The sequence below is a fragment of the Polypterus senegalus genome, chromosome 11 (assembly GCF_016835505.1).
Source record: "Polypterus senegalus isolate Bchr_013 chromosome 11, ASM1683550v1, whole genome shotgun sequence".
NCBI lineage: Eukaryota > Metazoa > Chordata > Cladistia > Polypteriformes > Polypteridae > Polypterus > Polypterus senegalus.
The window spans coordinates 23,352,693-23,374,080 of NC_053164.1; the positions used below are offsets into that span (position 1 = coordinate 23,352,693).

A 21,388-nucleotide genomic window follows, 5' to 3' on the forward strand; every position below is an offset into this window, starting at 1 on the left:
ACTGCCCTCCAATAGGCCAACCACCTGCAGGAGGAATAGTGGCCTGGTGTGATGTGACCTGGGTGTTGGTCAAAGGCAGAGGTCTATGAGCACTTCACTGAATCCAGTTTGCTGGTTTTGAAATTCCTCTGAAATTCTTATTAAATCAACAATTTTGACTTTGTACAACAAACATTTCAGCAGGCAGATTATATGAGGGTGCCAGTTATACAAGGCTTGTATGGCCCAACTACCTGGCCCTGTGCCCAGTAAATCATGGACAGTCTGTCTGCTGCTTAAATCTAAATGTAGAAGGATCATCTCATTGAACAGAGTGCAGCTTTAGTCCACAATACCTCGATGTCCCTCATCACATGCTCAAAGCTGTCATTCTCGACATACCCATTCCAAGTTGTTTATTAGATAGATAGATAGATAGATACTTTATTAATCCCAGAGGGGAAATTCACATACAGTAATCCCTCCTCGACCGCGATAGGTGAAAATCTGCAAAGTAGAAACCATATGTTTATATGGTTATTTTTATATATTTTAAGCCCTTATAAACTCTCCCACACTGTTTATAAATATTCCCCGCACAGTTATACAGCATAAACCTTTTGTAGTCTCTTAGATATTAGGTAAGATTCATTGAAATTATGTATGCAAACACACTGTTTATATACAGTAAAACCTAAATATTATTTTAAAGATATCGAGTGTCTCCGATATCACATATGTTACAGCCATTGCGATAGACAGGCCACCAGCAATAAATACGTACAATGCAAGAAAAATAGTATACAGTAAATGTGTGTACATTGATACTAAACGTACGTACATGTACTATGTACTGTAAGTAGAAAATGAATTATAGTTACTCACCAACAATGACACGATGACTTGTCCGATAACGATGAGTTTAGTTTTACTGCACAACAAAGGAGAGCGTTACAGCTCTTCTAAAGGAGCCTCTTCAGACGACTGTGTAGCACCACCGTTGTTGTTCTTCTTCAATCCAAATCCCTAAAGCAGATTCCATCCAGACTACTGCCTTATTACATTCACTTACAACTCGTTTTGCACCCTGGTTAAAGGGACACTGCGGCCGTAGATCTTATATTCCTTTCCTACTTTTCAAATAAAAAGAATCGTAGCCTCATTGATGCTGTAATGGCGTCCTACAGCGGTGTAGCTTTTCCCTTCATTCAACATATCCAAAACTTTTACCTTTTCGGCAATCGTTAACATCTTCCATTGGCGCTTGGGCACGGCCCCTGAAGCAGTAGCAGGAGCAGATTGTTTTGGAGCCATAATGAAGGGTTTGACTATGCACAAAGTTTAACAGAAAAGAGCACAAAAGTTAACTCTTTACACAGCGAAACACATTGATGCTGAATGAGCGAGACGAGACTTCCTGGTTAACGCCGCGGAATCGAATTCGGCGCTCTGTCGCTGAGCCATTCAGCACACAGGAACTTAACTGCATGCTCTGATTGGTTAGCTTCTCAGCCATCCACCAATAGCGTCCCTTGTATGAAATCAACTGGGCAAACCAACTGAGGAAGCATGTACAGGAAGTAAAAAGACCCATTGTCCGCAGAACCCGCGAAGCAGTGAAAAATCCGCTTTATATATTTAGGTATGCTTACATATAAAATCCGCGATAGAGTGAAGCTGTGAAAGTCGAAGCGCGATATAGCGAGGGATTACTGTACTCCAGCAGCAATAACAACAACAACATTTATTTATATAGCACATTTTCATACAAACAGTAGCTCAAAGTGCTTTACATATTAATGAATAGAAAAATGAAAGACACAATTATAAAACAAAATAAATCAACATTAACATCGAATAAGAGTAAGGTTCAATGGCCAGGGGGGACAGAAAAAACAAAAAAAAACTCCAGACGGCTGGAGATTTCTGGGCATTCTACCTAATATTAATGAAACAGTTCTAACGGAAGGGCTTGACGATGATGATGGTCACGTAGACTTCTTCCTTTTAATCCGTCCATCATTGTTGGAGCATCATGAAGCTTTGAGTAGGTGGAGGTGGCGCAGGCCACCACCACAAAGAAACCGGAAAAAGAAACAGAAGAGAGAGTAGGGGTCAGTACGATTTTAGAGCCACCATGAATAGTTATTATGATGAATTGAACATACAGAGTATCAGGATTAAGTTAAATTACGATTAAAATGAAGTTATAAAAGGCCATGTTAAAGTAATGTGTTTTCAGCAGTGTTTTAAAGTGCTCTACTGTATCAGCCTGGCGAATTCCTATTGGCAGGCTATTCCAGATTTTAGGTGCATAACAGCAGAAGGCCGCCTCACCACTTCTTTTAAGTTTTGTTCTTGGAATTCTAAGGAGACACTCATTTGAGGATCTGAGGTTACGATTTGGAATATAAGGTGTCAGACATTCCGATATATAAGATGGGGCGAGATTATTTAAGGCTTTATAAACCATAAGCAGAATTTTAAAGTCAATCCTGAATGACACAGGTAACCAGTGTAGTGACATTAAAACTGGAGAAATGTGTTGATTTTCTTTTCCTAGTTAGGATTCTAGCAGCTGCATTCTGCACTAGTTGCAAGTGATTTATATCTTTTTTGGGTAGTCCTGAGAGGAGTGCGTTACAGTAATCTAGTCGACTGAAAACAAACCCGTGAACTAATTTCTCAGCATCTTTCAGTGATATAAGAGGTCTAACTTTACTTATGTTTCTTAAGTGAAAAATGCTGTCCTAATGATCTGATTAATATGTGATTTAAAATTCAGATTACAGTCAACAATCACCCTAAGCTTTTTACCTCCGTCTTGACTTTTAATCCTAATGTATCCAGTTTATTTCTAATAGCCTCATTGTATCCATTATTGCTGATCACTAAAATTTCAGTTTTCTCTTTATTTAACTTGAGAAAATTACTATTCATCCATTCTGAGATACTAGTCAGACATTCTGTTAGTGAATCAATAGAATCAGGGTCATCAGGTGCTATTGATAAGTACAGCTGTGTGTCATCAGCATAGCTGTGGTAGCTCACGTTGTGCCCTGAGATAATCTGACCTAACGGAAGCATGTAGATTGAGAATAACAGCGGACCCAGGATAGAGCCTTGTGGAACACCATATGGATATCATGTGTCTTGAGTTGTAATTCCCACAACTAACAAAAATTTTCTCCCTGTCAGGTAGGATTCAAACCAATTTAAGACCATGCCAGAGAGGCCCACCCATTGACTAAGGCGATTTCTAAGAATGTTGTGATCAATGGTGTCAAATGCAGCACTCAGATCTAAGAGGATGAGAACAGATAAATGGCCTCTGTCTGCATTTACCCGCAAATCATTTACTACTTTAACGAGTGCAGTTTCTGTACTGTGATTTGTTCTAAAACCGACTGAAATTTATCAAGAATAGCAGGTTTATTGAGGTGGTCATTTAACTGCATAATGACTGCCTTCTCTAGAACTTTACTTAAGAAGGGCAGGTTAGAGATGGGTCTAAAATTTTCAAGAGCCGAGGGGTCAAGATTATGTTTCTTAAGTAGGGGTTTAACTACAGCAGTCTTAAGACAGTCTGGGAAGACCCCAGTATCTAGTGACGAATTTACTATGTCCAGAACATTATCAATTAGCACGCCTGATACTTCTTTGAAAAACCTTGTTGGTATCGGGTCAAGGACGCAGGTGGAGGGTTTTAATTGAGAGATTATTTTCTTTAAATCAGGTAAATCTATCCTAGTGAAAGAGTTTAATTTGTTTATAACAGGATGCTGGGGTTTAGGAGGATCCTTAGTGTTGGGGAGATATGCTATGTTATTTCTAATATCATTAATTTTTTGATTGAAAAATACAGCGACAGCCTCACAGGTTTCACTGGAAGCACTTAGGAGGCATTCCTTTGAGCTACCTGGGTGTAGTAGGCTATCAATTGTAGAAAGCAGCATACTGATAAAAATAATATTAGTTAAAGAGTGATAAAAAAAGCAATGCAAGTTAAAAAATGCAAGGTGGAGAGTGCGAGGCAGGTATAACAGTCTATAATCTGGTATAGTGTTAACGTTTACCCCTCCGGGTGGAATTGAAGAGTCGCATAGTGTGGGGTCTCCTCAGTCTGTCAGTGGAGCAGGATGGTGACAGCAGTCTGTCGCTGAAGCTGCTCCTCTCTCTGGAGATGATCCTGTTCAGTGGATGCAGTGGATTCTCCATGATTGACAGGAGTTTGCTTAGCGCCCATCGCTCTGCCACGGATGTCAAACTGTCCAGCTCCGTGCCTACAATACAGCCTGCCTTCCTCACCAGTTTGTCCAGGCGTGAGGCGTCCTTCTTCTTTATGCTGCCTCCCCAGCACACCACCACGTAAAAGAGGGCGCTCACCACAACTGTCTGATAGAACATCTGCAGCATCTTTTTGCAGATGTTGAAGGACGCCAACCTTCTAAAGAAGTAGAGTTGGCTCTGTCTTCTCTTGCACAGAGCATCAGTATTGGCAGTCCAGTCCAATTTATCATCCAGCTGCACTCCCAGGTATTTATAGGTCTGCACCCTCTGCACACAGTCACCTCTGATGATCACAGGGTCCATGAGGGGCCTGGGCCTCCTAAAATCCACCACCAGTTCCTTGGTCTTGCTGGTGTTCAGTTGTAGGTGGTTTGAGTCGCACCATTTAACAAAGTCTTTGATTAGGTTCCTATACTTCTCCTCCTGCCCACTCCTGATGCAGCCCACGATAGCAGTGTCGTCTGCAAACTTTTGCACATGGCAGGACTCTGAGTTGTATTGGAAGTCTGATGTATGTTGGCTGAACAGGACTGGAGAAAGTACAGTCCCTGCGGCGCTCCTGTGCTGCTGACTTCAATGTCAGACCTGCAGTTCCCGAGACGCACATACTGAGGTCGATCCATGCTACCAGGTATGAATCTACTCCCTTCTCTGTCGGCTTGTCACTAAGGAGCTGAGGTTGGATGGTGTTGAAGGCGCTAGGGAAGTCCAGAAACATAATTCTTACTGCACCACTGCTTCTGTCCAAGTGGGAGAGGGATCGGTGTAGCATATAGATGATGGCATCCTCCTCTCCCACCTTCTCCTGGTATGCGAACTGCAGAGGGTCGAGGGCGTGACAGACCTGTGGCCACAGGTGGTGAAGCAGCAGCCGCTCCATGGTCTATTTTATTATGTGTACTAATAAAATGCATTACATTTTTAAATCCAACAGATGGCGCATACAACCAACATTAGAGTTGCAGTAAAAGTAAGTCCACCCCATGAAGAGTTTTTTTTTACATATTTGGTCATATCAAGATTTGATCTTCTTATCTACAGTATCTATAGATAAAGGAGATATGAGGGTAAAGGCAATTAGAAAATTACACGGTAACCATAATGGACAGAAGCTTGAAGTTTGAACCACGCACGGTGTGTCACTCTGCCGTTAGTCGAGTTGAAGCCAAGGTCAAATGAACACAAATGTCCTGTTTCAGTATTGCACCATTGTTGACTAACACCGCGTAGTGAGATTTCTTTAGGCAGAGTTAGTAAAACCTGCTGGATGTTGGCTCTGTATGGAAGTGAAAAGCAGCAGGATGCAATGAAAAGTTTATGAATGGGTAGAAGGATTTAAAGCAGGAAGAACAAGTGTAACCGACGAAGCTCGATGTGGCCGACCATCAATATTGCATGCACAAGCCCACATCGATATGACCTTTATCAGAGAAGATCAACGGATTACGTTGTTCGCTCTTGCGCATTTGGATATCTGTTCTGCTTCGACACATGCCACAGCGCATGGTGACTTGGGTCTACCATAAATTTTATGCAAGATGGGTATCCAAACAGCTTACTGATCTGCACAAGCCAACATCCTTGGAGGACTCTGCTGAAAATGCTGCCAGGAATGGAGGCAGTGGAAGCTGGTAGCAGCAGCAGTGTGTCCATCTGCGGAGAGAGTATCGACCTTGTCAAGAGGTTTACTTACCTCGGCAGTGACATTAATGTCTCTGGTGACTCTTCCTATGAAGTCAGTAGACAGATTGGGAGAGCATGGTGGGGTCATGAAGTTGCTGGAAAGGTGTGTGTGCCGCTCCTGATGTCTCTCTAAAAGGACAAAGGTCCAAGTCTTTAGAGTCCTGGTGCTTCCTATCTTGCTATATGGTTGAGAGGCATGAGATGAAGACTGGACTCATTTGGTACTGTGTCTCTCTTCAGAGAATCCTTGTGTACCATTGGTTTGACTTTGTGTCGAATGAGCGGTTGGCCATGGAGTCCCGAATGAAGCACATCACCTGCATTGTGAGGGAGCATCAGTTACAGCACTATGGCCATGTGGTGCGATTCCCAGAGGGTGATCTCATTAACAGGATCCTAATTGTTGAGGACTCAAGTGGCTGGACCAAGCCAAGGGGACGCCCACGTAAAACCTGGCTACAACAGTCAGATGGTCATTTCTGCAGCATAGGATTGGACTGTGTGTCCGATGTTTCATGGTGTGGTAGGTGCAGTAAAGTGCTGTACCAGTGCATGCTCCCCAACCTTACCTGACCTGGTATCTAGATCTGCTGTTCCAGTAGAGCCATTTCCTTCCGCTCCCTCCCTGATGATGACCTAAGCTTAAACTACAGAGTGGAGCTACTAGCTATAAAAGCCAATGCACAGCACCAGATCGATGAAAACTGCTACCAACAGAACATTGTACTCCTCACTGTCTCCCTGTCAGTCCTTAAATCCCTAATATTCATACCCACTGACTTATCCACCAAGGAGCTCCACACCAGGCTCAGTATCCTTTCTGAGATCCACAAGGTTGTACTTCAGTGGATGCCAACAATGAAGAAGAAGACCAACTGGCTAAAACAGAAGCACAGGTTCCTCAATATCCAATCTCCTCCTCACATGAGGAAGCAAAGGATTCTCTAAATCAGAAGTAAAAAAAAAATAGAAAGGAGTAACTTCCACCCTGGACATGACCCACAGCAGGACCACCATCTTCCATCTCAGAACTGGGCACTGATGTCTCAATAAATACCTCAAGAGGCTGGGCTTCAGATCTGGCAAGACATGAGTTGTGGCTCGAAGGAACAGACCCCTGAGCACATACTCCAAATCTGCCCTCAATGAGAAACTTTTTTGGCCAGTGGACGCCAACCTCTTTATCAAGCACAGTGGGCCCTCTGGCAAACTGCAATTAACAGAAGACTTCCTAAAAGCCATTGACCTTGGGATACAGACATGGCCCCAGAAATCAAAAGTGGAAGAAGAAGAAGAAGAACCAACCCATACCACACCTTGCCAATGCCAATGCCAGCGCTATCACCAACAACAGCTCTTAACAGCTTCCAGTGTGATGGCCAGCTCTACTGGTTTCACCTTGCCTTCAGCTTAGGATGGGCATTTGAAAATTTGGGGTTGCTGGAGTCTATGCATTATAACAGATGCCTGGCATGAGCCACCATAAACTCCAGATGTAGGCTACTCAAGTGAGGCTAAGGTTGGATGAGGAGACCATAAAATTTAAGCTTGCTAAAGCCTTGGCCAGGACAGAGCCATGTATCGAGGTAATGGCCCATCCTACTTCTGGAGCACCCCACAGTTCTTAATGGCCTTTTCTACAAGGGGTGGGACCAAAAATTCCAGTAATTGGTCAATAGCACGGTGGGTTGGATCTGTACTAAAATTTTGACTTTAATATCAATACCAGGTTTTGGACCTCCAGAGCTACAGGGGATAAGTTATAAGGAAAGATTAAGAGGAGACCTGACTGAAGTGTTTAAAATTAATTTGGGAATTAGACCAGTGGATCGAGACGGTGACTTTAAAATGAGCTCATCAAGAAATTGGGGACACAGTTTAAACTTGAGAAGGGTAAATTTTGCACAAACATTAGGAAGATTTTCTACACACAGAGAACCACAGACACATGGAATAAGTGACCAAGTAATGTGGTAGACAGTAGGACTTTAGGGACTTTCAAAACTCGACTTGATGTTATTTTAGAAGAGTTAAGTGGACAGGACTGGCGAGCTTTGTCGGGCTGAATGGCCTGTTCTCACACGCTTTCTTACTGCCACCCTTTAATAAGCATGAAGTGCACTGCGCCCCTCTGGAGTCTTTAATGCTAGATTCCGAACATCATAACATACACTCAAGTGTCCACTTCATGTGGTCCACCTCTCTAGTAATCGGTTAGGACCCCCGACCAAACAGCAGCCAGCATTCTTGGGGGCATGGATTCAATAAAAACACTCCTTAGCATTTTCGGTCAGTCATTGCCCTCAGTGATGTCTTATTCATGGTAGCTTTCCTGCCTTGTACCCGATACTCCTGGACTGGAATGTTCTGAATATAATTTATGGTTTGCCATATGCATAAATGTCCTATGTTATGTTAACATTCGCATCCCTAGTTGTTTGCCCACTGTAAAGACGCATCATTATTCCATCAGGTGGGTTCTTATGACCTTTGAAATATCCATTTGCTTCACTTTTTGGACTTTGGGTTCATCTCTCAAGCTTGTATGGAAGTCGCCTGCGGACTGGAAACTTGTGAGAGCTTACTTGGTAGGTGGGTGCACATGGCAGCTGTGGGGGTGTTGTTACCTTCACAAGTGCCTTTTGAGCCAGTGGAGACGTAACTGTGTACTTATTTATTTTTTTCCAGTATCAAGGAGATAAGTAACACTTTTGTAACTTTTCTAAAATTCTAATTCGTTCATTCTGGTCCCTGTCCGATGTGTTGATGGGATGCACCCATGAATTAAAAAAAAAAGTTCAACAAAGCAGAACACATTTTACAAAAGAAAGTTTCTTTTAATGTTTCATTTTTTGGGGTGTGGGGGGGTAACAGAAAAATATAATACTGTACAAGGAAAAACAAGCACAGCTGATACGCATGTAGAAATGCACACTCAAAAAAAGACCCCAGCAGCCCTTTGCACTCCTGGCACTGTGGCCCACTCTCTCCATCCTGAGCGACCTTGTCCTTATATGTCCTGTCCTATCAAGATGGACACATGTACCCTAGTACGGTTACCAGTCCAGCAGATCTGGGGTTACACTACAGCAGTGTTTCTCAACCACTGGGCCGTGACCCACTTTAGCACCACCAGGTCACTTTAAGGATTCACATTAGGGCCACCAGTTGGTTGCGAGTTGCTGTTGTTCATAATGACAGTGGCACTCGATTCAAATAACAATGGGAGGTCAAGCTTTTAGTTACAGGACACCCCTAAACTGTGGAATAGTCTGCCTGCTACTATAAGAGATACCCCTTCGGTCTCAGCTTTTAAATCCTGGCTGAAGACTCACTACTTCAGTTTAGCACACCCTGACTAGAGCTGCTAATTTACTGTACAGACTACATCTCTGTTGTTAGTCTTTAGCACTAAAACATAAGTAACATGACAGTTACAATTGTTACTAACCCTCACATATTCTGTTTCTCTTCTCAGTACTCAAATGTGGCACTTGGTGTCACGGCCCACCTGCCAAGTTGTTTTGCCTGTCCAAGGTAAAGTCACCCCTGATGGAGGATCGCAGGAATCGTGGGGTAGAGGGGTCCTTTCATCGAATTGGCTGGCCCAGCGCTGTTTCAGCTGTGGAATGGCCAAATGGGAGAGGCAGCTTGATGGTTGAGGTCTCAAGTACTCTAAACAAATCCAAATCGTATTTTGTGAAACCATCTACTGTTAAATTCCGCTACATACTTCTAAAATTTTTATTTTTATACTGTATTGAGGATTTGTTCTGTTCTGTTCTGTGTATTGTATTGTATTGAGCCCATTCTTTATGACCCCCACTGCATGCCCAACCTGCCTGGAAAGGGGTCTCTCTTTGAACCGCCTTTCCCAAGGTTTCTTCCATTTTTTCCCTACAAGGTTTTTTTTTGGGAGTTGTTCCTTGTCTTCTTAGAGAGTCAAGGCTGGGGGGCTGTCAAGAGCAGGGCCTGTTAAAGCCTATTGCAGCATTTCTTGTGTGATTTTGGGCTATACAAAAATAAATTGTATTGTATTCGATTCAAACCTGATCTGACAATTGTGCTCAATTCACCAAGGGGAGACCTCTCACCTTGGCGGGTCACATTGGAGAAACTGGGTTACAACTCCATTAAGGTTGAGAAAAACTCCGCTATGGTGCACGTGTCCATGTCTTAGAACAATCTGCTGGTCGGCCTCAAGCTATGCCTTGTGCCATTTGTGTATTAGGATAGCCCGCTGGCCAGGGAATGCCCCTCAGCATCTTGTTAGCCTTATGTGGGCAAATGTCCACCTATAAAAAGTATTCACCCCCTTCGATGGTTTCACATTTTATTGTACACAGCACTGAATCGCAGTGGACTGAATTTGCCATTTGTCACACTGATCAATAGAAACAGGCTCCTTAAAGTCAAAGTGAAAACAGATCTCTGCAAAGTGGTCTAAATTAGATATACAGTAAATATAAAGCACCAAGTATTCAGATCTTCAGGTCAGCATTTAGCAGATGCACCTTTGGCTGCTGTATCCAGCAGGGGGCGCTAACTCCCTTGTTCGAATAAGTTCTTTTTGTAATTGCAGCATGTTACATAACCCGAAACTATACAGATATGATACTAAAAGGCGATACCCCTCCCTTAGTGATACAGCAGTAAGAAATCACACTGGAGAAATAGCTTTCTTTAATGATAGTCTGCACGGCATAAGAGATGAAGGAAACAATGAAAAGAACTTCAGGTAGTTGGAACCCGATGTATACAGTCCGCCATTTTTGTTGCTGCATTGAAAGGATTTTCCGGATCGGATGACGGTATCTCCCATTCGTCCTTCGGCTTCAAAGATGTGCCGGGCAATATTCCAAGGCTTTATACTCTTTCTCCATGTGGAGGTCCTCACTTTGGTGAATCATGCCATTCCAAACAAGGCAAAGAGGATCCAGATTCATGCTGACTCTGACACACAGAAATAGTATTCATGTTGTCCCGGTCTTGTCTTCTAATGCTTGCCTAGCAGTTCTAAATGATGAGCCCCTGTGTGCTAAATCTGGCTTTGTGACTACAAAGAAAAGCAGATTTAAAATATTTGCACAGAACACAGTGACAAGTTAAACTTATATTGTGATTACAGCCGCCAGGACAGCCTTGAGTTTGTGTGCACAGGTCTCTGCGAGCTTTGCACATCTGCACCCTGACATTTTTCCCATCACTTCTTTTCACAACTGCTCAAGCTGCGTCAGGTGTCACGGTGGTCGTACGTGAAGACTCTTTGTCAAGTCCGACCAGAAATTCCAAAGTGGATTGAGATCTGGACTCTGCTTTGGCCACTCCAGGACACTTGTATTGTTGTTTTAAAGCCATCCTTGTCTAGCCTGAGTTGTTGTCTTTCTAGAGTGGCAGGTTTCTTGCAGACCACTTCAGCATTTCTTCTTGGATTTTCCTTTGATTTGCCGTATTTATCCCCCCAACACCCCGCTTATGCCCTCACATGCCTTCAAGGGCCTCCTGCTGCAGAAAAGCATCTCCATGGACAGATTCTGCCACCACCACTATGCTTTATGGGTGGGGATGGTGCATTTGTGACCATGTGCAGTGTTCACACATGGCATTTAGTCTGATGGCCTAAAAGCTCAATTTTGATCTCATCAGATCATAGGACCTCCTTCCGTCTGACTTCAGAGTCTCCCAAGTCTCCTGCTGAGATGTCCTGCCGTGCGTTTCTCCTCTTTGTCACCCTCATAAATTTGTGATTGGTGAAGCACATGGAAAACAGTCTCTCCAATCGCAGCCGTTGCCCCTTGTCACTCCTTCAGGCTTCTCAGCGGTCTCTTGGTGGCCCCCCATTTACTCGTCTTCTTCTTACACGTTTACTACGTTTATGTGGATGGTCTGCTCCAGCAGATTTCCAGCTCTGTCATACTCTTTTCATTTCTTCAAGATTTGTTTCACTGGTGCAAACACCAGGGGGCGCCAGAGAGCCCCAATTCACAGACACAGTAAGGCGCCATACATTCGTCTTCTTCTTTTGGCTGCTCTCATTAGGGGTTACCACAGCGGATCATCTTTGTCCATCTCTTCCTGTCCTCTTCATCTTGCTCTGTCACACCCATCACCTTTATGTCCTCTCTCACCACATCCATAAACCTTCTCTTAGGCCTTCCTCTTTTCCTCTTACCTGACAGTTCTATCAAATAAAAGCTTTTTATACCCTTCAGGCATTTCTTCCCAATCCTCTCTCCAGTAATCAGTCACAAATAATACAGTAAATCAAACAATTCTCACAGTTCTTCCTCCAGTTGGCTGTTGACTCCGACTCATCCATGTGTGGCAGTGGGCTTCTCTTTTGTGCTGGACCTGGGAATACTTCTGGGGCCATGTCACGTCTTCCAGGAAGCATGTAGAGAGGTCCTCCCCTGACAGCACCCTCTATTGGAACGTAAGGGTCCTCACAGGGCTGCACTTCCAGACTCCATATCCAAAGCACCCCTGCATGTGTCCCAACTGGGTTCTCACGTGGGGACCACTGCCACTTAGCGCATGGTGGATGTAACCTTTCCCAAGTTGTTGGTCCATCCACTTTTTTTATACAGGCTGGGAACAAAGTTTTCTTTTCGTTCAGCTGGCCAATTCAACTGTTGTTCCTCTTGGGCCTGCCTCCCTGACTGGGATGCCCTTTCTTATCCGACACTGGATATTCCCTGAATTGGATATTTTCTTGTGTCCATTCCCTGACTTGCTTTGAGTGTTCCTTTGTCTTCATTGTGTAGGTTAGTTAGCCCACCATACTGACTTGACACAAGTAGGCTCTTCCACCTTTAGGTGAGTTTAGACTACAATCCACTGAAACCCCAGACAGGTGACCTCCGTTGAACTAATTTTGGGACTTCTGATACCAACTGGCTGCACCAGTGAGGATTTAGGGGTGTCATATTAAAGGGGGTGAATACTTATAAGATCAATTATCTTGTGAGCTGTATTTGTAATTAATTTAGGCCCCTTTCTGTTTTCACTTTGACATTAAACAGCCATCTTGTAATGACCTGTGTCAACAAAATGGAAATTCAATCCACTGAGATTCCATGTTGTATAATAATAATAATAAGGAATATTTTTTATAGTCACTGTGCATCCTCCAAGAGAGAAAATCCGAGGCTGGCCCTGGGGAAGGGAAGGGACAAATGACCGTCATGCCTTCACATTCCCCATACTCCCAATTCTGAGGGCCATGACTAACACACCAGCAGGCCGTAGCTTCATTCTCATTCTCACATCACAACTTCAGATTAAAGCCAGGGTGACTTCACCTCTAGTGGTCTGGCACACACACACACACACACACACACAATGCTGGAGATACCTAAGGAGGATGACTCCAATGCTCCTCTTGGGGTTTCTTCTCCAAATAAGCCTATCTAAGTTTGGGATCAGCCTAAAACAATCACTCATGTGCTTTACAGAAACAAATTAGTTACTAAGTACTGACTCTGGAAAAACAAAATGGAAGTGTCTTGAATAGGAAGTCAGAGTGAAGACACTACACACTGTGCTCTGTCTACATTAAACACCAACCTAACTGTCACATTATCAGAAAGCCCTCTAAACATGGGAGCACCATCTACCACAGCTCTGCACAGAAAGGCAGCCTTGTCTTTATTGTCCTTTTCTGACGCGTAGCACGCGCCATTTCTGATTGCCCTTCACATGTTAACCTCCAGCATCTCCAGAAAAAGTTTGTGCATGGGCACCCTGCCCTCCGTTTGCAGACGCAAAAAAGTCTGTGTGGCCCGGCTGGCAGATTGCCTCAGTAATGGCAGGGTCATTAGCAGCTTGCCTGTCCGGTGAGGGTCTTGGGGATGCTGGTGGGCTTCATAGTCTTGTAGAGCTTCATGGAGATGGTCCTGGAGCTGTTGGACTGCTTCCATGTTTTCAATATGTCCGGAATCTGAAGAGGAGGAAAAGATCAGTGTCACTAACAGTGGCGTGTCTACCACACCAAGTAAACTTCCCTCAGTAATTTAACGTATTATTAAAATGTTTATATCAATGCTCAGCGTTTCCTTCTTAACCTTCTTAGTGTTACATTTTTTCTCAAAAAAACTTGTAAAAAGAGTTGCATTTTTGTGCTTAAAAAATGCCATTTTTATTAAATCTCATCTTTGTACTGTAAAACGTGCAAAACACTAAAACCACAAAGTCAGAAGTGCAGAAAGTATAACGATGATACAAATAATAGTAATAATGATGAAAAATAATAATAATAAAATGAACAGCACACTGCACATATGCAGGTGACACAAATGTCACTTTCGGTTTCTCAGAATCACTTTCAATTTCACATCACTTGAAGACGAATTCACTTCATCATCACTGCTGATGAGGGGCGTTTCTTATGAGGCTTGGAGAAGAAGCATCCACACTGTTGCCTCGGTAACGCTCCGGCCTGATGCTTACACAAGACACATCTATACTGTTGCCTGGGTAATGCTTGGGCCGGATGCTTGGGCAGCATACGCCTATACCGTTGCCCAGGTAATGCTCAGGCCTGATTCTTGGGCAGGACACGCCTATACTGTTGCCTGGGTAACACTCGGGCCTGATGCTTGGGCAGGACACGCCTAGGATGCTTGCACAAAACACGCCTATACTGTTGCCTGGTAACGCTCGGGCCTGATGCTTGGGCAGGACATGCCTATAACGTTGCCTGTTTAACACTCAGGCCTGATGCTTGGGCAGGACATGCCTATACCGTTGCCCGGGTAATGCTCAGGCCTGATGCTAGGACAGGACATGCCTATACCGTTGCCTGGGTAACACTCGGGCCTGATGTCTATCGAGACACATCTATACCATTGCCTGGGTAATGGTCAGGCCTGATGCTTGGGCAGGACATGCCTATACTGTTGCCCAGGTAACGCTTGGACCTGATGCTTGCACAAGACAAGCCTATACCGTTGCCTGGACAACGTGCAGGCCTGATGCTTGCACACACCACACCTATACCATTGCCTGGGTAACACTCGGGCCTGATGCTTGGGCATGACACATCTATACCATTGCCCGGGTAACACTCAGGTCTGATGCTTGCACAAGACAGGCCTGTACCATTGCCTGGGTAATGATCTGGCCTGATGTTTGTGCAGGATACGCCTATACCGTTGCCAGGCTAACACTCGGCACTAACACTGTTGGCACTTTTAAAGTCCAAGTAAACCTCTTACACCAGATGTGTCTATACCAGGGGTCCTCAATCACGGTCCTGGAGAGCCGCAGTGGCTGCAGGTTTTTGCTCCAACCCAGTTGCTTAATAAAAAGCACTTATTGCTAAAGTAACACTTCTGCTTCACTTTAGTGATTTTGAGCCCTTATTGCTTAATTTTGTCTTAAACAGCTATTTGAATTTCTCCTTATTATCATCCATCCATCCATCCATTTTCTAACCCGCTGAATCCGAATACAGGGTCACGGGGGTCTGCTGGAGCCAATCCCAGGCAACACAGGGCACAAGGCAGGAACCAATCCTGGGCAGGGTGCCAACCCACCGCAGGACACACACAAACACACCCACACACCAAGCACACACTAGGGCCAATTTAGAATCGCCAATCCACCTAACCTGCATGTCTTTGGATTGTGGGAGGAAACCGAGCACCGGAGGAAACCCACGCAGACACGGGAGAACATGCAAACTCCACGCAGGGAGGACCCGGGAAGCGAACCCGGGTCTCCTAACTGCGAGGCAGCAGCGCTACCACTGCGCCACCGTGCCGCCCCTCCTTATTATCAATAACATGCAAATGACAAGAGAGAGCAGCATTTCTCCATTTAGCTTATTTACATTTACACCTGTGTGTATTTATCTGCACTATTGAGTTTAATTAAATACTTGGAAGAAAAATGAAGAGAAAAAAGTGAAGGGCTGAGAATTACTCGTCCATTTTAGCCTTCAAATCGTTTGCATGATAGAAAGGGAAAGAAAATCTAGGATATGAGAATGACCTGACATAGCAGAGTTAATTTAATTTCATAGCTTGTTAGTGCTTTATTGGCAAGAATTGCTTTCTAATTAAGCAACCAGGTCAGAACAAAAACCTGCAGCCACTGCGGCTCTCCAGGACTGGGATTGAGGACCCCTGGGCTATACCATTGCCGAGTGACACTCAGGACTAACGCTTTTAGCATTTTTTTTTTACAGCTCAGGTGACGCTCTCATCTAACGCTATGGAGGTTACACATTTTTTCCAATTTTCCATCCTACACTTAATGTAACTACTCAGCTAGATAAACGTTGCTTTTGCCTTATGTGAAATGGTCTTTGTTTAGGGCCAGCAGGCTGGTTCTGGTTGAGGGCTGTGCCAATTGGTCTTGCAGTGCTCTCTATACCACTGGGTGCACTGGGTGTGTGTGACTGCATGAACCTCTGTAATTCTGTTTTGTCTGTTAGGACACATTATTACCTTTTTGCTTAAATTTTGTCAAGTATACGGGGAGGAGACCCCAACTCTTTATGCTTGTTGTTTCTCTATTTTATAATGTACCTGTATATTATATGAAACTGTGATCTGGGATTTTGATTGGTTCCCCTTACTGTTTTAAATATATTATTTGTTTTGGTGGAGCAGTGCTTCATTAGGTGGGCAGCTTGTTAAGACCAAAAATAATAATAATAACAATAATAAGTTGCATTTATAAAGCAGCATTCACAAACCCAAGGTCGCTTTACATACAGAGGGGAAAAACAAAATCATACAGAAGATAAAAGCTCGCCGAAGAGGAAAGTTTTGAGTTGAGATTTAAAGGTGGAGAAAGAGGAGCGATCTCAGAGAGACTGAGGAAGAGAGTTCCAGAGTTGAGGGTCCGTAACACTGAAGGAGCTGCCACCCAGAATGAGGTGTCTGGTGTGTGGAGGGAGATTAAGGAGATTACTATGTGAGGACCTGAGAGAGCGACAAGGAGTGTAAGGAGCTAGGAGCTGAGTGAGGCAGTTATGTAGGGCTTTGAAGGTGAGAATCAGATTCATCAGGGCATTTTGATATTCTTCAGTTATTTATTGTGACGTGTTGCCAGAAAATCTGGACTGTCTCCGTCACCTGGACATCTGGCCACCCTAGTAAATTGAAATAGTGAATCTTTATATTGTGCAGATAAGTAGTAAGCAGCAATGACTAAATATTTATTTGCTCTGTGCACATCAGCTTGCATGACGCAGGATTTTTCATTTATATGTCGATAACCCTTTTCCTTACTTGCATTTTATACTTTTACGGTTAGTAAGGTCATTTAACTTCAATAATCCCTTGCTATATCGCGCTTCGACTTTCGCGGCTTCACTCTATTGCGGATTTTATATGTAAGCATATTTAAATATATATTGCGGATTTTTCACTGGTTCGCCAATTTCTGCGGACAATGGGTCTTTTTATTTCTGGTACATTGGTTGTACATCAGTTGGTTTGCCCAGTTGATTTCATACAAGGGACGCCATGGCTGAGAAGCTACCCAATCAGAGCATGCGGTTAAGTTCCTGGGTGCTGATGGCTCTATGATGGAGAGCACAGAATTCAATTTCGGTTTGTGTTAGCCGGCATCTCATCTCGCTCATTCAGATTCAACACATTCTCTGTGCATATAGTAGTCAAGCCCTTCATTATGTCTACAAAACGATCTGCTCCTGCTACTGCTTCTGGGGCCGTGCCCAAGCGCCAACGGAAGATGCTAACAATTTCCAAAAAGGTAAAAGTATTGGATATGCTGAAGGAAGGGAGCGAAGAAGAACAAGATTACCCAGCACAGGAAGAAGAAGACGCCAGCCTAACTCTCGAGCATCTCGCAACCATTTTGCGAATGGCAGAAGATCTCCAGACATTGGTTGAAGAATGGGACACGCAAATGATTCGTTCTTTGCAATTTAAAAATGCTCTTGACTGCGCCACGGAAGTGTATAAAAACCTCCTTACACAAATGAAAAAGCAGCGCCAGCAACTGCCCATCACGATGCTCCTTACCCGCAAAACATCACCTAGTACGCCTTCAGTGGAAGAAGAAACTCCAGATGACGATGGTGGTGCTACACAGTCACCTAAAGAGGCTCCTTTAGAAGAGCTGTAACGCTCTCCTTTGTTAAAATTAGACTCATCGTTATCGGACAAGTCATTGTGTCATTGTTGGTGAGTTCCCATAACTAATTTTCTACGCACTTAGTACATGTACGTACGTTTGGTGTAACTGTACACACATTTTATACAATTTTTCTTGCATTGTACGTATTTATTGCTGGTGGCTTGTCTATCGTAATGGCTGTAACATATGTGATATTGGAGACGCTCGATATCTTTCAAATAACATTTAGATTTTATGTATTTACACGTTGTAGATTTTTCATTTATTTTTATATTACCTAATCAATTACAATGTGTTTAAAACTGTTTTACGTATTAAATAAAACTCAATGATGTATTAAAAGGCATGTTTGTGCGTAGTATATAAACAGTGTGTTTACATACATAATTTCAACGAATCTTACCTAATATCTAAGAGAATATAAAGGGTTTATGCTGTTTAACTGTGCGGGAAATGTTTATAATAGTGTGGGAGAGTTTATAAGGGCTTAAAACATATAAAAATAACCATTTAAACATATGGTTTTTACTTTGTGGATTTTCACCTTGCGCAGGGGGTTCTGAAATGCAACCCCCGCGATCGAGGAGGGATCACTGTATACGTAATATTTTTTTGATAATTTTTTAGACTTATTTTGTAAAATTTCTTTGGCCCCTTGCAACTTCACCTTAACAGCCCCCCAACTGCACTGTACTGCACTCCATGACAGAGTTTGGAAACCGGACCAGAAAGTCACCAGCACCGGCCTAGTCAATATCTCTTCTAGAAATCCCACCATCATAGGAAATTACACAGCAGAAATAGAATATCTAGATGCATTTTAACACGTTGTCTGCCACAGGGAAAATAGGCAAGTTTGTTTCTGGTGGCAATGTAAAATCGGGGTGTTATTTTATGCATTTTGTTATTGTACAAAACTCGGATTAAAAATGTGTTTTCTTTTAAAAAAATATACTATATGAGTTAAAGTTAGATCTTAAACAATTAATTGCAGTCGAATGTTGCATTCCAGAACCCCCCGCGATCGAAGAGGGATTACTGTTACCAGAAAGAAGGACGATGCATACAGCATTTTTTGCGTGTGCCTCACTTGACTTGCTGATAAAAGGACTGCCATTTCACACGCGCACAAGCAGCCGGCAGTGAATGCGACTTCCTACCCAGCGCATGCAGCCTGCTGGTTTTTCATTAACTTGTGTTGAGGATCTGTTTGCCGTCAGTAGCATCTATCGTAGGCGAAAAAGGGGAAAATATACAAGTTGGTGTAACCATTCTCGAGATAAAACTGAAACGGTGAACTCATTTGTAGTTGAAGACACACAGAACGTTTGTTTTGTATTAAGACTGATGAGTCTGCCAATTCGCCAATGCTTTTCAAAGGGAAATTTTAAAACTGAGCACACTGCGACCTGTTCAAGATATCGCAATAAAAATTGAATCGTCTTAACAAATTTCCTTTTAGACTACGTGTGCTTTGTTTCAATTAATTTGATCCATGAGGGGTCCGAGTTGCTTCATGTGAACAGACAGACAGACAGACTGATATGGCTACTGCAATAGGTGCTTCGCACATTAAATGTGAACGCACCTAAAAAAAAGAAAGGAGAGCATCAAACACAAGATCGCTACACTGCACCAGGTTCTGATTCTGCGTCTTGGTTTTCAGCTAAATTTTAAAAAGTCATCAAAGAACTCCGTGCTTCTCCACTTTATGAAAAAGAAGCCAGCAGTCTGGTGCTCCCGTGTCAAAGGGATTCTGGATGCGTGAAGAACGAGTCTGTGTCTAGTCAGTTGTTTGCCGGCCTTGCGCTGAGCAGCAATCACCTGGCCGAAGAGAAGTTAGCGCTGCTACATGGCATGCACTGTGCCGTTCGATTCGTGCAGTGTGTGTAGTGCGCGTGTTCTGTCTGTGTTATTTTGGCTTGCCGTTTTTTACCTCAAAACTGTTTGATTCTGAACTTGAGGTGTTTTTAGGCAGTTTATAGCTAATATATTTTTCTGAACTGTGAGTGGCTGCAAGGAGATTGGTTTACTTAGCTATTCAATCTTTATAGCTGCTGTCATGCACGCGCGAGTAGGAGACCGCGGACGGATTTTAACACACCTGGGAAGACATTCGCCGGCAGGGAATGGCGGGGTACTAACTTTCTCCCTGTGCTTTCTTTCAGAAAAAAAGACGCTCCGCCGCCATAAGTCGGCTTTGTCCGCAGTACGTTACTTCCGCCCTTCCTCTGCCATCTTGTCCTGACGTCATCGATCCCAGCATCCCTCACGGTTCCTTCCCAGCATTCCTCCACTTCCGGCTCCTCCCTCATAAAATGGCCGCCGACGCCATGTTTCGGCATCGCATATGAACTGTTTAGTTTATATTTTTGACCTGCTTTTCTTTTGATTTATTGTGGATCGTCTACAATATACGGGGCCGGAAAACCCCAAACCTTTGTGCTGTCTCCTCTTGAGTTTATTACACTGCATATCCACTGCATATAAAAAATGCTAAGGACTGTCTTTTTGTTACATTTTACTCGCAAACCACTTGTTCTAAAACCTTCATCTTGGTCTTAATTGAAAGCTTAGGACATGAAACACCCCGGTGAAGCAAGAAAAATAGGCAACAACAATCTCTGCAAAGATATCATCTTTTTGTGGCAAACTGATCCAGAGGCTGATAAGACAGAAAGGAAAGAACATTGGTGACATCTGCTGAGCATGAAGTGCATTGGCCTCTCATAGGAAGATGAAGAACAACAGCACCATCTGCTGTGTGTGAAGTATGGGATAAAGAATTGCACAAGTGAGAAAAAAAAAAACAAAATTCCCACGTAAATTGACCTGTGCTTCTCTCCTTACACTAAAGTCATTGTCATGATCGCAAAATACAGTGCTAAACACCGTGATGATGGCATGTAGAGGAACCCAACTTGTGAGATTTGCTGAGCATCAAGCCAAACACAGCAGTGAGAATAAAACAAAAAGATGGTGAGGCACAATGAAAAGTGATAGGTAAGTCTGAATACAGAAGAACTGTGTGGCTGGCTAATACTGTGGCTCATCAGCATACCAGACACACTCCACGATACAGAATGTATTAACGACTTCTTCTTCTTCTTTCGGCTGCTCCTGTTAGAGGTTGCCACGGCAGATCATCTTCTTCCATATCTTCCTGTCCTCTCCATCTTGTTCTGTCATACCCATCACCTGCACGTCCTCTCTCACCACATCCATAAACCTTCACTTAAGCCTTCGTCTTTTCCTCTTCCCTGGCAGCTCTATCCTTAGCATCTTTCTCCCCATATACCCAGCATCTCTCCTCTGCACATGT

At 43.5% G+C, this 21,388-nt stretch overlaps 1 protein-coding gene across 1 annotated transcript in view; it reads right to left on the bottom strand.

The window, feature by feature from the left end:
- Positions 1 to 13,635: 13,635 nt before the first annotated feature.
- esrrd (estrogen-related receptor delta) overlaps positions 13,636 to 21,388 on the bottom strand; it is an 83,750-nt gene continuing 75,997 nt past the window's right edge. Inside the window, exon 7 of the mRNA XM_039770107.1 lies at positions 13,636 to 13,891. Within this exon, the coding sequence (XP_039626041.1) occupies positions 13,647 to 13,891 (245 nt within the window). The 3' untranslated portion in view covers positions 13,636 to 13,646. The remainder of the gene's footprint in view (positions 13,892 to 21,388) is intronic.